Below are 15,672 nucleotides of genomic sequence, written 5' to 3' on the forward strand. Positions count from 1 at the left end.
GGAGGCTAGCCCCTGCCCCCCCTCCCCTACTGCCCCCCCTCCTCCACAGCCATGGCGCCGTGCAGGCAGCGCTCTGGGCGGTGGAGCTGCGCGCTCCTGCAGGGCAGCGCGGCAACGTGTTTGGCACCGGCTGGGCGGCATGGCTGCCAGACATGGTAAGGGGGCGGGGTGGTTGGATATGCGTGGGAGTCCCCGGGGGTCTGTTAGGGGGTGGGGGTGTGGATGGGGTTGGGGCAGTCAGGGAACAGGGAGCAGGGGAGGTTGGATAGGGGGTGGGATCCCGGGGGGGGGCGGTGAGGGGTGAGGGATCCGGGAGGGACTGTCAAGGGACAAGGAGCAGGGGGGGTTGGATGGGTCAAGGGTTCTGAGGGGGGCAGTCAGGGGGCGGGAAGAGGCAGGGGTCAGATAGTGGGAGGGGAGCAGGCTGTTTGGGGAGGCAGCCATCCCTACCCAGCCCTCAATACAGTTTTGCAAACCCAATGTGGCCTTCTGGCCAAAAAGTTTGCCCACCCCTGGCCTAGTCTCTACCTCTACATCCCCAGTTCAAGTCAGTGGTAGAAGAAATTCATTACCATTTGTTCTCAATGTGAAATTTTAGTCTCCGTCCAGCTCGTGGTTGGAGGTGTCCATGTTATTTAAAAAGGGAAAAAAACAACTACTATCACAACAAATGGCAGTAATTGGCACTCCAACTGGCAGCCCCTTAAAAAAGTTTAAGAACTGAATGGCCATGGTGACCAACAAACGTTCAGCTAGAATACTGTGGCAGCATTCCTTGTCCTTTCCAGGGATAACGAGAGAACTTGTCTCCAGGGATGTTAATCCAGCGTCTTTCAAAAGCACCAAATTCACTTGAAAGTTTAAAAAAAAGAAAGATATTGAAGGCCCTAAAGGATTGGTATTATGTAGCTGTAAAATATTATTAACTATAAAAGCCAAAATCATGAGAACTTCAAGAGGAATGTACTTTCATTTCTCCCCCTCAACTCCCAAGAGAATGACATGTGTGGATCATGAATCTAAATAGATCCAATACACCCTGCCTCATAATAATTATGCTAGAAAGATACCTGTGAAGCTCTAGTAAATGTATGTAGTCAGGCGTTAGCAGGGTGAAAAGGAGGAGGGGGAGCCCTGTAAACAATACAGTCTCCAACATAAGCTTCTAAACTGCTTCCCACTAGATTCTAGACAGGCAATACAACACTTAAAACACATTTACATGAAGACAAGTTAGTCAAATGCAATTCTCAATATTAAATGTAAGCAGTCTCACCCCAAACCAGAATGAACACCCTTTATAAAATATTACCAGGAATGCCTTTAGGTGACCTAAATTTAACCCCACATTTTTTAAAAGTGACCTTCACTTCTAATTTTTATTTCATTTGAAACTAAACACATTTTAAAACTGTTAGTTATTTTTCACCACTTATACTGTTTGCTTATTTCTGCATTTCATTCATCTTGAACAATTAAAATGGACTGGATGCTTTTCCTTTGACTAGAAATTGGTCTCTAGTCTTTCTTTCTGGGTCTGATGTCTTGGCACAACATTGTTATTTGGGTTCACAGGAAAGAAGACTTAAAAAACAAACCTCCATTTTCATACATATACGTTAATGATCTCCCTATACAATTTATGCCATTGTCTATTCATCCTCACAAAAATCAGGTGCAACAACAACTACTCAGAGTACAGGCTTGCTAAAATTCACCATGGTGGCATTTAGTATTACAATCCCTGATGTCTTTTCTTGCCCATCTGATATGTCGTCACACTGTAAAATTTCCATTGTAACTGCTGCGAATTGTGAGATATTTGGAAGAAGATGAAATTATTAATATTATGCAAAGGATTTCCATAGTTCCACAGGAATCAATGGAATTCTACCTGTGAGACTAAGTTTGTGCATGGGAGTAACCCTTTGTAGTGAGAATTGTTAAACCCCATAGTTCTATCATATACCTCCAGAATCATGTGTCACTTCTAAGTCATCTTACACACAGAAAAAAAAAATCCCACAGAATTCATAATCTAATAATTTTAAAGATGGCATCACCCAAAGGATATCAGTCATAGCCTTACAGATGTAGTGGTTCTACCTACACCATTCCTTCCAACATTTATATTATACAAAAATCCAACTTTCCTTGACTAAACAGTAAGGAATAATCCTGCAAAGGCAGGGGGTGAACATGATGTCAAAACAGGTCTTTTCTACCTTTAGTTTCCAGGAGTCTATGATTTTTTACTGCAAATACCGTTATTGCATCTCAAGAGTTATAACTTCTCCCACAGAGGAAAGAAAAGGACAGATCTGTTCTGTTCTAGGGCCTCTGTATATCCAAAATTGTAGGGTTTTGGCCCTTTTTGTTTTGTTTTTTTAAATAAGGCAATTGTATCTGAAGGTTTCCAAGCACCTTAAAATAATTTATCTAAAGAAGAAGAATTTCTCATGGCAACATGAGTTAATAGTAAAACAAATGCTGGACCTAGTATAAAAGAGCCCCAATCCAATACACATAAATAACCAACCTATCCACCCACACAAAAACAAGCTAAAGAGGAAATATTTGGAACCTGGAAGGAAGCCAGAAATGAACTCAGACATATATATCGAAAGGAAGAGAATTACAAAGTCACAGCTCCACAGTGATAAAGGCACTGCCCCCAACCTTTCAAGATTGCATTGGGAAAGAGTCACCACATAGACTCCTGCAAATCAACAGCACATGCTGCGATGAATACTAGCACAAGAGACTATCCTCCAAATATGTTGGTCCCACAGATTCAAACCATTTGCACAATGCAAAGTTCAGATAGAAGAAAGTGTCCAAAGGAAGTTGTGATGAAGGCCTTCTGTACAGAAGCATGAGAGTAAGATACCACTACTTTGAAAACTTACCCCAAAATGGAAAATTCTGCTCTAATTGGGTTCTTCCTCTCCTTTCCTCTGCCTCTGGCTTAGAGGCTCAAGCAGAGAAAAACAAATTCTTAGTTTCATTCTTACTGGATAAAAAAATGTAAGTTTAGAATCCTCTACTGAAAATTCCAACAACAAATGTAACAACAACAACAAATGTCCTTTATATAAATCAACTATATGCTTCAAAATGGAACTTGTTTTCTTCAGGAAAAACAAAACAGAAAGCAAAGGATAATTAGCTTGCCGAGCAGTCTTTTTTTTAAATTTTCATTTTATACATTGAACGGTCTTCACAACAAACCAATGTAGTGGTGGTATTAGTACTGTATAATCAATTACTTAATGTATAACATATGTAATAAAGACACTAAGGAACCAACAATAGGAAACATTAAAAAGGAATACATTTAAGTATCATCCATAAATTAAATCAGCTGTCAGTTGTGCTGCTGCCAATAAGTCACTGACAAGCCACTTCTTCAAAATACTACTCTTTACAAATAAGTTATCACAATATGCAATACTATGAAACAAACTAGAATAGATGTACTGAACTGGAGGCATATGACATATATCCCTTGCATAATTTAAACATACATTTAAAAAAACTGCACTTATAAGCCAACAAGTATTAAAGCTTTCTTTTTATGATGTCTGCCTTGCTATTAAGAAGAGGGTGGGAGGGAAATAAAATATGAAAGTATCTGTCCTGTATGTCAAAAATTGAAGCATTTTTGCCCATTTAATTCTTTTGCACTGGACCCTAAGGCAGTAGTGCCCAAACTTCTCCTGTTGCACCACTCCTTACCAGTAACGGAATCTGTCCGTGCCCCCAGTCCATTAAAGCACAGTTGGCTCAGCAGAGGAGCGTGGGCTGAAGGTGGAGCTGGGGACAGAACAGTGGAGGGGGGGAGTGGGGGGGGAGGAAGCGGCGCATGGGGGGGTGGGGGAGCTGGGGCTAGAGGCAGATCTGGCCGGGGGGGCAGAGAGGGCAGAGCTAAACTGGAACAAGAGCAGGGGATGGAGTGGAGCTGTGGGGCTGCAGCTGGGCTGGGGGCAGAATGGAGCTCCCTCCCCCACTGCCCATGGGGGTTGGCCCAGGCCCCTCCATAAATGTTCCTCTGCACCCCACTGGGGGGCATGCTCCACAGTTTGGGGACCTAAGGTAACAAATTTAATTATTTTTCCTCGAGGCCTTAAAGAGCAGGGCTATTGACTTTTATTTCTAAGAACGAAGTGGCAATCAAGAGGCATTGTAGCCCACTGCCTCTCAAGAATTAATCTATATTTAATGAGGGGTTTTTTATAATAGAAATCTTATCAGAATGCAACAATTTAATGGCAACACTCCACCAAGTACACAAAAGGACTTGAAGGGCTCCACTGGCCAATTAAGCAGATAAACTTCCAAGTGTGGACACTGTTGTATTCCTCAGTCTGCAGATAACTTAAGCCCCTCTGGAGATGCCATAGCTTTCAGAAGCAGTTACTGAGCAAAATTAACAAGGTCACAGTCAGTTTCACTACCGTTATTCAGAACTTTGCGGGCAGCAATAAAATCAACAAGAATCAAGTAAAGTCAAGAGCACTATATCAGAAGCAGATACAGGAAGCTTTATGGGAGGCTGCCGGGTTGGGATGCTGGAGGAGTGACAAAGGACCTGTCCACCACCAAGCAGCAGCCAGAAGGCTGGGGCAAAGATAATAGAGTGGCTAACAACTATTGGGATGCTCTGGGGGTATGTGGGAAGGAAAGAATACATGCTCTCTCCTCTCTAGCAGCCTGATCAGGGCTGTGGAAGCTTTATAGTTATAAGCGACACCTACATGTCCAAGTCTTTATATAAAAGAGGGAGCCCTGTGAAGAGTTCAAGAACAGGATCCCCCTAGGAATAGCAGTACCCTCTCCACTAACAGGGGATAGGGTAGGATGGGCTTCTCAAGAGGTTTTAGCAGACACATCATCGTCTTTGAAATTCAACTGATTTGCAGTATTTAGAGGCTTATTTTCTGCTTTAATACAAAGAGGGAGTCAATGGAGCTTGGCAGCTCTTCTGACCTCAAGCATCAGTGCAGTTACGCATAGTTTTCTGCCCTCTGTTTCACGGATTCTAAAAACCTGGCTTTATACAGCAACTTTACACAACTCCAGTTGCACTTGTAGCCTGCAAATAAAGGGTCTACAAGTCTGCTAACAGTACTTGCAAGTCACCTGGAGTAAACTGACAAGGATGAAGATAGTCTAACCTGTCATAGTCTAGTGTAGCATACAATTTACCAGTGCTGCACCACTAGATCACACACACCAGTTGCCTTTGTAAATTAAAGCCAGCAAGTGTGGGTTTTCACCACAGTTTCCTGCTTTCTGCATCTTCATTTGCTATCAGCAAAATCTAACTGTCTCAACTGCCGCTGCATTTTCAAGTACAGTTTGTTACACTGAAAGCATGGTTTGACTAGGAATTCAATGTTTTTCTTAACTTCCATCTGCTTCCGAATGACATTTCTCAACACCAAAAGAAAGAGGAACAAATTTAGCACACACTGCCTGTATTACCCAGAAGTTCAGTGTCCAGATACATTTCATCTTTTGCAGACTCAGCACGAACATTAACAACAAAAAACATTTTACAGATTAAAAATAGAAGTTCAATCAACTTCCCTTGCCACAGAATTCGCCTCCTCTTCTTTTCCTGTATCTCCCTTAAAAAAAAAATAAATCTGTATCTGGAGGATATGGGGTATTAGAGCAGATACAGGGAGGGGATTTGTTTGTATTTATACCTCTCCACCTGTGAAATCTGAGAGGCAAGAATCATAAAAGGATAAGAGATATTTCTTAAACACGATTAAAAATATCAGTTTCATGCGTCATTGTTTATAGTAACAGAAGTGAGTTGACTGCAGAATCTAAAATTAGGTCTTGAATGAGGAACACAAAGTATTTTCACACATATTTAGACAAAACTTTTCCCACGTCATCTTTCACTAGACCAGATGTACATCTTGACAATAGACAAAAACATGGAAGTGGGAAAACGATATCTTAAGTACCTGTATAGTTGCTCCATTGAACTGAAGGTCATTTATCACAAATATGCCCCTCTACTCTCCCTATAAAACTTATACTTACAGCATTTGTTTTTGATAGCTGTTTTGTATGTTTTCAGTACATTTGGCTTGCAGATTCAAGAGCAGGAAATACCCTTCCTGTAACTTCATAGTGAAAGTCCCTTGATGAATAAGGCTACTGAAGTTGTAAATATAACACCATCACCCGCTTTCCTTTCCCCTTTCTTTCTCACATCTGTCTTTTTATTCTCGGTCTCTTCATTAGAATATTCTCTTGTAATCTGTATTTTTAGTCTTTTCTTTTCTCTCACTCTGTGGAGATGAAAACTTCATTCTGGTTACAGGTACTTCAAAAAGTATTTCCAGTGCCACCTGCTCTTACCCCCATATTCTGTTTTTAATTTCCTCCACCACTCTCCCCCAAACCATGATTTAATACATTTCATTCTCTTTACCTCCTAAGCATCCCTATTCTCTCTTGACAATCTTCTACCCACTTCCAACTGCACTTCTGGAATCCACACATACTACTTAATTTTTATGATTTAAGCAACTTTGATTGCCTAATCCCCCAAGTTTTAGATATCTATAAAGTTCCTGATGAGCCTGGGATGCTCTCATAACCTTATTAAACAGCAAACCAATTCTAGGAAGAGCACATTTTCCATCATAATCCAGATCTTATGCCCCCAACTCAATCTACATGTTTATCTACCTCAGGACTGGTCTAAAATGTAATAACCAGAACTGCTCATCCTCCTCTTGCTCTAGACCAGCGTTTCTCATATGCAGCCACCATGGCTGCATGAGGCCACCAGCGACTTCTCTTGCAGCCACAGCCTCCTAGGCAGTGATGGGGGATGGCAAAGCTGCAGCCCCCACTCCCAGGGCCGCCAGCAGTGGTTGGACTCTGCTCACCTTTGGAGACACAAAAGCTGGAGGAGCGGGCAGCCAGTGAGTTCCCCGCCTTGCCAGGGCTGGTGGGGTCAGGATTCAGCCCTTGGGTAGTGGGTGGCAGGCTCCATTAAAAAAAAAAAAAAAGCTTCCTTGCATATATGTATTCTGATGACATGCAATCTCCTTTGTACAGCAGACCTATTGCTTTTGTTGTGACCTTACAATAACTATTTTTTCTTTAGTGCTATTTTCTTTTTGTTATAAACTAGTTTGTCAGTATTATGGCATGTACTGATCAAGGAGGTTTATGGGTAACAAATCCAAGATTTTCAGATAGTACTCATGCCTACAATCTCCAACCCTCCTATAAAGTCCAGTGCAGCAAATACCTCACTGAAACCATCCCCCAATTTGCAGGCACAAGTAGGGTTGCTTCAACGCCCTTATACCAATGTTTGAGTTAAACAGGGGCTGTGACTTTTCTGCAGTCCTGTCACAGCTTTCATGGCCACCCAATCCATGTAATCACAGACTCAGTGCCCATACTACTACCCTTCCCATAGCTAAACCATGAAAACCTTCCATGATGGGCAATGTGCAACTGGCACTGAACCCACCTTCAATGCCTGCAAGGAGTGCAGTTCTGTTTGCCTGCTCCTCATCCTTCTTTGGCACAAAAGAATAGCTGCAGTTCCCTGTATTAGAGGCCTGTCACAGCCCCTCCACTCACAGGTGAAATTTAACCTTTACGCAGGTATATGAACATATATGTAAAACGTTTCACTGCGAAGAGCTACTATTTTCACCTCTGAGAGCAACTATTTTGATATTCTGAAGTAGGGTAGGATGCCACATACCAGAAACATCAAGACACACTGAAAAAGTAGTGATCATTTTGAACACAGCTCCCAAAAGCAAGTTACACGTACTTGATATTGTTGTGAACATCCTTAGGAATCCTCAGGAATTCAAGAGAGGCGCAGTGAACATGAGTGAGTATATTTATGTATGTGATTATTATATACTTGCATTAATTTTATTTGCCATGGTTATCATGCTTGACAAGCTTTCCCAACGTGACTATGTCCATGCTGAATTGTAGTTCTATCAAGTTTAAGGAGATTATGGATAAAACAAATTGAAGCAGCAGGTGAGGTTATGCACTTTTGAGATTCTCGCACAATATTTTTTTTTTTTTTTAAAGAATGTATGTCAGAAACTTTTTCCTAATACAGTTGTATCCAACTGGAATACGGAAGGTTCCACAAAGGAAAAGCAAATTTTACTCTGTGTTCTGGTTGACTATGAGAAAGAGCACGTGCGTAATCTGGTTTTCAGTTCTTTTGAAAATAGCTTTATATGCTGATTAAGCAAAAACTGCAGTTTTATTGATACTGCATGTAATGTATATGTTTATATTGGCCTTAAGTTCTTTTTTATTGAGAAAAATGGTAAAATTTTGAGATCATTTGATTAGATGCACATGTTTGCGATCATTTAGAAAGTACAGGAGGTAACAAAACTTAGATACAGTAGAACCTCAGAGTTATGAACACCTCGGGAATAGAAGTTGTTCATAACTTTGAAATGTTTGTAACTCTGAACAAAACATTACGGTTGTTCTTTCAAAAGTTTGCAACTGAACATTGACTTAAGACAGCTTTAAAAACTACTATGAAGAAGAAAAATGCTGCTTTCCCTTTATTTTTGAAGAGGTTTACAAAGCTTTTCACACGGTCTCCCACCGTATTCTTGTCAGCAAGTTAAGGAAGTATGGGCTGGAAGAATGCACTATAAAGGTGGGTAGAAAGCTGGCTAGATTGTCGGGCTCAACGGGTAGTTATCAATGGCTCCATGTCTAGTTGGCAGCCGGTATCAAGTGGAGTGCCCCAAGGGTCGGTCCTGGGGCCAGTTTTGTTCAATATCTTCATAAATGATCTGGAGGATGGTGTGGATTGCACTCTCAGCAAATTTGCGGATGATACTAAACTGGGAGGAGTGGTAGATACGCTGGAGGGGAGGGATAGGATACAGAAGGACCTAGACAAATTGGAGGATTGGGCCAAAAGAAATCTGATGAGGTTCAATAAGGATAAGTGCAGGGTCCTGCACTTAGGACGGAAGAACCCAATGCACAGCTACAGACTAGGGACCGAATGGCTAGGCAGCAGTTCTGCGGAAAAGGACCTAGGGGTGACAGTGGACGAGAAGCTGGATATGAGTCAGCAGTGTGCCCTTGTTGCCAAGAAGACCAATGGCATTTTGGGATGTATAAGTAGGGGCATAGCGAGCAGATCGAGGGACGTGATCGTTCCCCTCTATTCGACATTGGTGAGGCCTCATCTGGAGTACTGTGTCCAGTTTTGGGCCCCACACTTCAAGAAGGATGTGGATAAATTGGAGAGAGTCCAGCGAAGGGCAACAAAAATGATTAGGGGTCTGGAACACATGAGTTATGAGGAGAGGCTGAGGGAGCTGGGATTGTTTAGCCTGCAGAAGAGAAGAATGAGGGGGGATTTGATAGCTGCTTTCAACTATCTGAAAGGGGGTTCCAAAGAGGATGGCTCTAGACTGTTCTCAATGGTAGCAGATGACAGAACGAGGAGTAATGGTCTCAAGTTGCAGTGGGGGAGGTTTAGATTGGATATTAGGAAAAACTTTTTCACTAAGAGGGTGGTGAAACACTGGAATGCGTTACCTAGGGAGGTGGTAGAATCTCCTTCCTTAGAGGTTTTTAAGGTCAGGCTTGACAAAGCCCTGGCTGGGATGATTTAACTGGGATTTGGTCCTGCTTCGAGCAGGGGGTTGGACTAGATGACCTTCTGGGGTCCCTTCCAACCCTTATATTCTATGATTCTATGATTTAACATTGCACTGCTTTTGTGGGGGAGGAGGGTCTCTGCCGCTGCCTGATTGCTTACTTCCAGTTCCAAATGAGCTGTGTGGTTGACGGGTCAGTTTGTAACTCTGTTGTTCGTAACACTGAGGTCCTACTGTATTATAGGAGAATCTGGCAAGCAACCCCTACACTTAGGTTGTCTAACACTTTCCATTATAGAAGTCTTGCAACCCTTTTTTTGGGAAACTAACATTATCATTGTCTGCAACAGACCTCAAAAACATTTTCTTTTTCTTTTCTTTTGGGGGGGGCGGGGGGAGGATTTTGAGAAGCTTTCAAAAAAAGTTTAATAAAAAAAAATCTTCCACAAAATAGTTTCTTCCTCCTTTAACCAGATGTAGAACTTCCTACCCACTACTCAAAAAATGACACTTTGACAAGGACTACAAGGAACAATATTCAATCCTGCATCAGTAACAGATGCTTTATATGTTTGAAGTCCAACATGCAATGGCTCTGCACAGCTAGAAACAGGACCTTTATACCATTGGAAAGAGGACATTCTCTCAGACCCTTAAGGGCTGCAATATCAGTCTTGAAAATCCCAATACTGGTGTCTAGAAAAGCTACTTTAGTAATGTATTCTGGTTATTATGCCTCCCTTGGACTCCTACAGAGCTAGGTTCATAGTAACTGTCGCCTCAAAGCTACATCAAGATCTGCAAACAAGGACCCCTGAACCAAGAAGACTCAGTCTAGGCATATGGGTCCCCACTTGCAGGTCCCAGTACAAGATCATGGTGGATGCTCTTACGGGAGGAGGGGAACAAAGAACAGCCTCCACACAAGATATTAAAGAACACTTGAAAACATTCCTAAAAATAGTATTTCTGCACCATATTTGGCACATTCTAGAAACATGAACGGGAGTTGTGGTATAAAGATTTTAAAGACATTTGTTTGGAAAAAAATCTGCATAACTCACTCATAGCTTCACTATTTGTGAATAACGCATCTACCCCAAGCTTATGCTGATAAAGCAGGGGTGGGCAAACTTTCTGGCCCGAGGGCCACATGTGGGTGGGGAAATTGTATGCAGGGCTATGAATGTAGGGCTGGGGCAGGGGTGCAGGAGGGAGTGCAGGGTGTGGAAGGGGGTGCAGCAGGGGGGCTCAAGGCAGGGGGTTGGGGAACAGGAGGCATACAGGGTGTGGTCTCCGGCCTGGCACCACTTACCCTCGAGCGGCTCTAGGGTGGCAGTGGCATGCAGTGGGGCTAAGGCAGGCTCTGACCCCACGCCACTCCCGGAAGTGGCCAGCATATCCAGCAATGGCTCTTGGGGGTGAGGTGCGGCAGGTGGCTTCGCCGCGCGCTGCCCTCACCGGAGGGTGGGTACCACCCCCAAAGCTCCCATTGGCCATGGTTCCCTGTTCCTGGCCAATGATAGCTGGAGGAGGTTGGTGCCTGCAGGCAAGGGCAGTGCACGGAGCCCTCTGCTCCCCCACGGGCTGCAGGGATGTGGTGCTGGCCGCTTCCGGGAGCGGTGTGGGGCCAGGGCAGGCAGGGAGCCTGCCTTAGCCCTGCTGTGCCATCAGGCTGGCAATCCTGCAGGCCGGATTGAAAGCCCTGATGGACTGCATCCAGCCCACAGTTTGCCCTCTCCTGTGATAAAGCCTTTACATCACACCATAATGCACTCTAGATATCTATAAATAGATACTGTATATGAGAGAGAAGATATTACAAACAGCATGAGTCATACAAGGAACTGAGTTTTGGAGGATGGCTTTGTCCTAAAAGTTAATTTTGTTTTCAGACCATGGAGCTGCAATAACCACTGCAGAGCAGGAAAAAGGTTTGTCTATTTATTTATTTTTAATGATATCGTAACTACACTAGATATCCACACAAATGCATTCTCTACTTTGTAATGCAACATGATTCAAAAAAATACTAATAGCAGCATGATATAAAAAGACTGCTTTTCAGTCAAACAACAATACAAGCTAGTAAGTACAATATACAAGAACTGTTTCACTTTGTACTCACTCTTACAAAGTTGTCAGGGAACAAACCTCTTCTGCCTTTGAGCTGTCCTTCCCACCAGCCTCCAGTCTCTTTCTTGATATTGGTGATTATGTCACCTACTGTGATTGTCAGCTCATCATCATGTTGAGCCTTGTAGTCAAATTCCACTATCGCCTCCACTAAAAAAGAAACAGCCACATGTTGCAGAGAGTTAGAGACAGTATTTATTTGCAGTCAGGTTGATTAAAGTTTTCATGGCTTCAGAGTTAAAAAGAAAAAAACAACCAACCAACCAACCCGGTAACAGCCGCTCAGCAACAGGAATAGCATCAGATTAACCTTGAAGACTTCATACAACAGCAGCATATTATGGACAAGTGCTGGTGGGGGGAGATCCTTTGAGAAACCTTTTATGACTGGTTGACAGACAGCAATTTGAATCAGTTTATTTTATATTTATCTTTTAATTTAAAAAAAATCAATTTGTGTCACTGCAGCAGTATCCATTCAGATGTAAGCATTACAAACTGGTGTCTACTTCTGGGAAAAGGTTATGGTTTTTCTCCCTCTTACTTTATAAATACTTGCTTTATTTCAGTACTATTCTGAAATGGTGTTCAAATCCACACCATTCAAAACCATAATCCTTCACTCAGTTTGCCAGGCACATCATTGCTACCCCCAGAAGCAATTATTAAAATTTCTGCATGATGCTAAATTTCTCTATAACAATCTCTCAATAAGCAAGATGTATCCAGAAATGCAGAGCTCAGCCTGGCAAAGTTTTGCTTTGTGCATATACTCTCTTAGGATTTCACTGAGGAGGAAAAATTGATGTTCACTTGCAAAATGACAATGCATCAGAGGATGTGAAATTCAAATATTACTATTGCTCCAAAATGTCAACACACACACACACACTTATTTGTTGCTGCTCCTATACCAGTATTTAATCATGCCAGGTAGTATGCCTTACTCTTTTCCCAGAAGAATAAAAGCTCCATAAACCCAACCCCAACCCCAGATTCTCATATTATATTACAAATACCTATGTCGATATCGTGTATATCTATATCTCCCACTGGAAGGGCCTAGGAAATTCATAATGGCAGGAATAAGCTATATTAGAAATGGGTAAAGTTTCTCTACCCACCCCCATACCATATCATCGAGCTCTTCCTCTATCAGTGTGGAATTGAGGCGTACAGTAAATTTTCTAAATATTTAGTATTTGACTTACTGTGGCAAAAAAATTTTTTTTTTTTTTTAAAAAGCCAATATCAGAGGCAAGCCGTGCCGAAGGAATTAATAACTTTTCTGTTACTAGCAAGATGATGCTCAATGGTGGAAGGAAATTTTTGTTTGTTTGCTTGTGTTTGTTTGTTTTTTGGCGCTCTAGAACAATTGTGGCATTTTCCTTCGGGTGCTGTTCTCACTTATTTTCACCTGAAACCACCCTCCTAACCAAAATTACTTTATTCTTATCTCTAGAGGCTCTCCCAGCAGCTACCAAAAGAAGACTGGATGCCAGAATCTCTGGAATAGCTGCATTTAGAAAGCCCCATCTCCTGTGATGGGAAATCATACTCTAAGGACATTCTGTAGAACATTTACCCCCCAAAGAGGCTGAAGCTGCAGGAACAGAAATACCCACATGCATCTCCTTTCTGTGCAGATAACTGTGTGCCATGTAAGATACCACGAGAGTGAATGCTCTCTTGGGGAATCACGGCAGCTGGCAAAGCTAAAGGAACATACACCATTAAACCAGGAACAGGGTGTTGTTGCCCCCTACTGGAGGCCCTGCCACCTTGACACCACCACCCTCAGATGGCCTTTTGAAGAAAAGGAGGAGTGAGTTCATTCTTTCAAGAGCTGCCTAGAGAGGCCATCCAGGATCAGCTGCTAGCAGAACCCCGCAGGCCGGAGACGTTTTAAGCTGGCCTGCTAGCCACATCATGTGGCTTGGCCCTGCTCCGGCTAGGGTGCTGGGTCGCGGTCGAGCCGCCTCGGCCCTGCTCCAGCGGGGGCACAGGGTCGGGGCCGCACCACGCAGCTCCCGGAAGCCGCGGCATGGCCCTGCTCTTGCTCCTACACGCTCCAATGGGAGCTGCAGGGGCGGTGCCTGCGGATTTGGCAGCGTGCAGAGATGCCTGGCTGCGCCTCTGCATAAGAGTTGGAGAAGGGACATGCTACTGCTTTCGAGAGCCGCTTGAGGTAAGCGTCGCTCGGAGCCTGCACCCCCTGAGCCTCTCCCCACGCCCCAACACCCTGCCCCAACCCTGATCCCCCTCCCGCTCTCCAAACCCCTCAATCCCAGCCCGCAGCACCCTCCTGCACTCCAAACCTCTCATCCTCAGGCCACCCCAGAGTCCACACACCCCCACCCAGAACCTGTACCCCTTCCCGGACACCTGCCCCAGCCCTGATCAACCTCCCACCCTCCCAACCCCTTGGTCCCAGCCCAGATCACCCTCCTACACCCCAAACTCCTCATCCTCACCCGCAACCCAACCCCATCGTTGTGAGCATTCATGGCCCGCCATACAATTTCTATTCCCTGATGTGGCCCTTGGGGCAAAAAGTTTGCCCACCCCGATCTAGAAGGGCGATGAGCAAGCAGAATCCAATCAGGGCCCAGCAAGGGGCAACACCACCACGTTACTGGCTGTTTCTTCCAGGAGCCAGTTCTGGGTGAAGTTGAGATGGGGAGGAAGAATGTCTCCAGTCTTAACCCAAGAAACCCAGCTTGGTCAGAGGCCACACTCTGACCACAGCTTATTGTAGTTGGACCAGCAAAGAAGTGTTAAATTTAGATTATGAAATTTAAAGCCCAGGTGGCCATCTTGAGTTAAATATCAATTTACAGTTGTAAAATGAGGGCGAGCAAAGCCCCACTGGCCCAGACAAGACCGTGATACCACCACAGATAGTAAGACAATCCCAATAACATTCCACCTAACTTACAAAGGGATAGAACATTATATCGAACTAGGTTGGTAAGAGAGTATGGTTATTCCTCCCATCCCAAAGAAGTCTCTCTCTCTCTCACACACACACACACATTTTCTTGTTTCTTGGGCAATATTAACACAGACAGAGATATCACCTAGCTATAGCTAGAAGAGCCTGATTGCTTTTTGTCAAGGGCTAAAGGCCACAACACACCTTGAACTTCTGAATGTCCTGGAGACCTTTCATCAAAACATACTACAGTCTCATCTCACATTAGATAATTAAAGATTTCTAGTCCTACCAAGACTTAGACATCACAGCCACCATTTGGCATCATAATTCAGGCTGAGAGTTTGTCACAGAGGTCATGGATTCTGTGACTTTCCGTGACCTCCATGACTTCTGCAGCAGCTGGTATGTCTGGCTCAGGGACAGCTCAGGCAGCCCCTGCACCAGGCGCAGGGCATCTCTGGCCCCCGCCCTGCAAAGTTTGAGTGTTGGAGGAGGCAGAGGGTTGGGGCACCGGACAGGGTGAAGCGGGCTCTGGGAACCGCGACCAGTGGAAGTTGCAGGGGCAGTGCCTGCAGGCGGAGGCAACGCGCCGAGCTGTGTGGCCACTCCTCCACCTAGGACCTGATCCAGGGGGGATGTCGGTACTTCTGGCACCCCCCGGTAAGTGCTGCTCAGAGCCCACCTCATCCCGTCCAGTGCCCCAACCCCCGGCTCCTCCCACACACAAACTCTGCTGAGGGGGATGGACAGCACCGGCTAGGGAGCCTGCGAGCCCCCACCCTCCCCACCAGCACCAGCGGGGTCCTATGCTGCACACCACCACCTCCCTCCCCCACCCCGAAGCTGCCAGGCCGCCCTCCCCCAAGTAGCTCCCCCTCCCAAGTTTTATTCACTGATATTTTTAGTACAAGTCATGGACAGGTCACCGGCCGTGAATTT

The 15,672-nt window shown here is 44.3% G+C and overlaps 2 protein-coding genes across 11 annotated transcripts in view; both read right to left on the reverse strand.

Annotated features, from left to right (window-relative positions):
* The window catches only part of SH3KBP1 (SH3 domain containing kinase binding protein 1), a 344,411-nt gene that overhangs the window by 277,996 nt on the left and 50,743 nt on the right, over positions 1 to 15,672 (reverse strand). For 3 of the 10 annotated variants that reach the window (XM_048862679.2, XM_048862670.2, XM_048862664.2), the window contains exon 2: positions 11,788 to 11,945. The exons of 3 other annotated variants lie outside the window; for them this stretch is intronic. In XM_048862679.2, the coding sequence (XP_048718636.2) occupies positions 11,788 to 11,945 (158 nt within the window). Of the gene's footprint in view, positions 1 to 2,909; positions 2,929 to 3,738; positions 3,760 to 6,063; positions 6,083 to 11,787; positions 11,946 to 15,672 lie in introns of those variants that run through there. 4 more of the 10 variants (XM_048862689.2, XM_075131835.1, XM_075131830.1 and 1 more) reach the window with 4 other exon arrangements.
* Positions 11,787 to 15,672, reverse strand: part of BCLAF3 (BCLAF1 and THRAP3 family member 3) — a 121,115-nt gene continuing 117,229 nt past the window's right edge. The window contains exon 11 of the mRNA XM_075131805.1: positions 11,787 to 11,945. The gene's annotated coding sequence lies outside the window, so the exon portion shown is untranslated. The remainder of the gene's footprint in view (positions 11,946 to 15,672) is intronic.

The sequence above is a fragment of the Caretta caretta genome, chromosome 1, assembly GCF_965140235.1.
Source record: "Caretta caretta isolate rCarCar2 chromosome 1, rCarCar1.hap1, whole genome shotgun sequence".
In the NCBI taxonomy this organism is placed as follows: Eukaryota; Metazoa; Chordata; order Testudines; family Cheloniidae; genus Caretta; species Caretta caretta.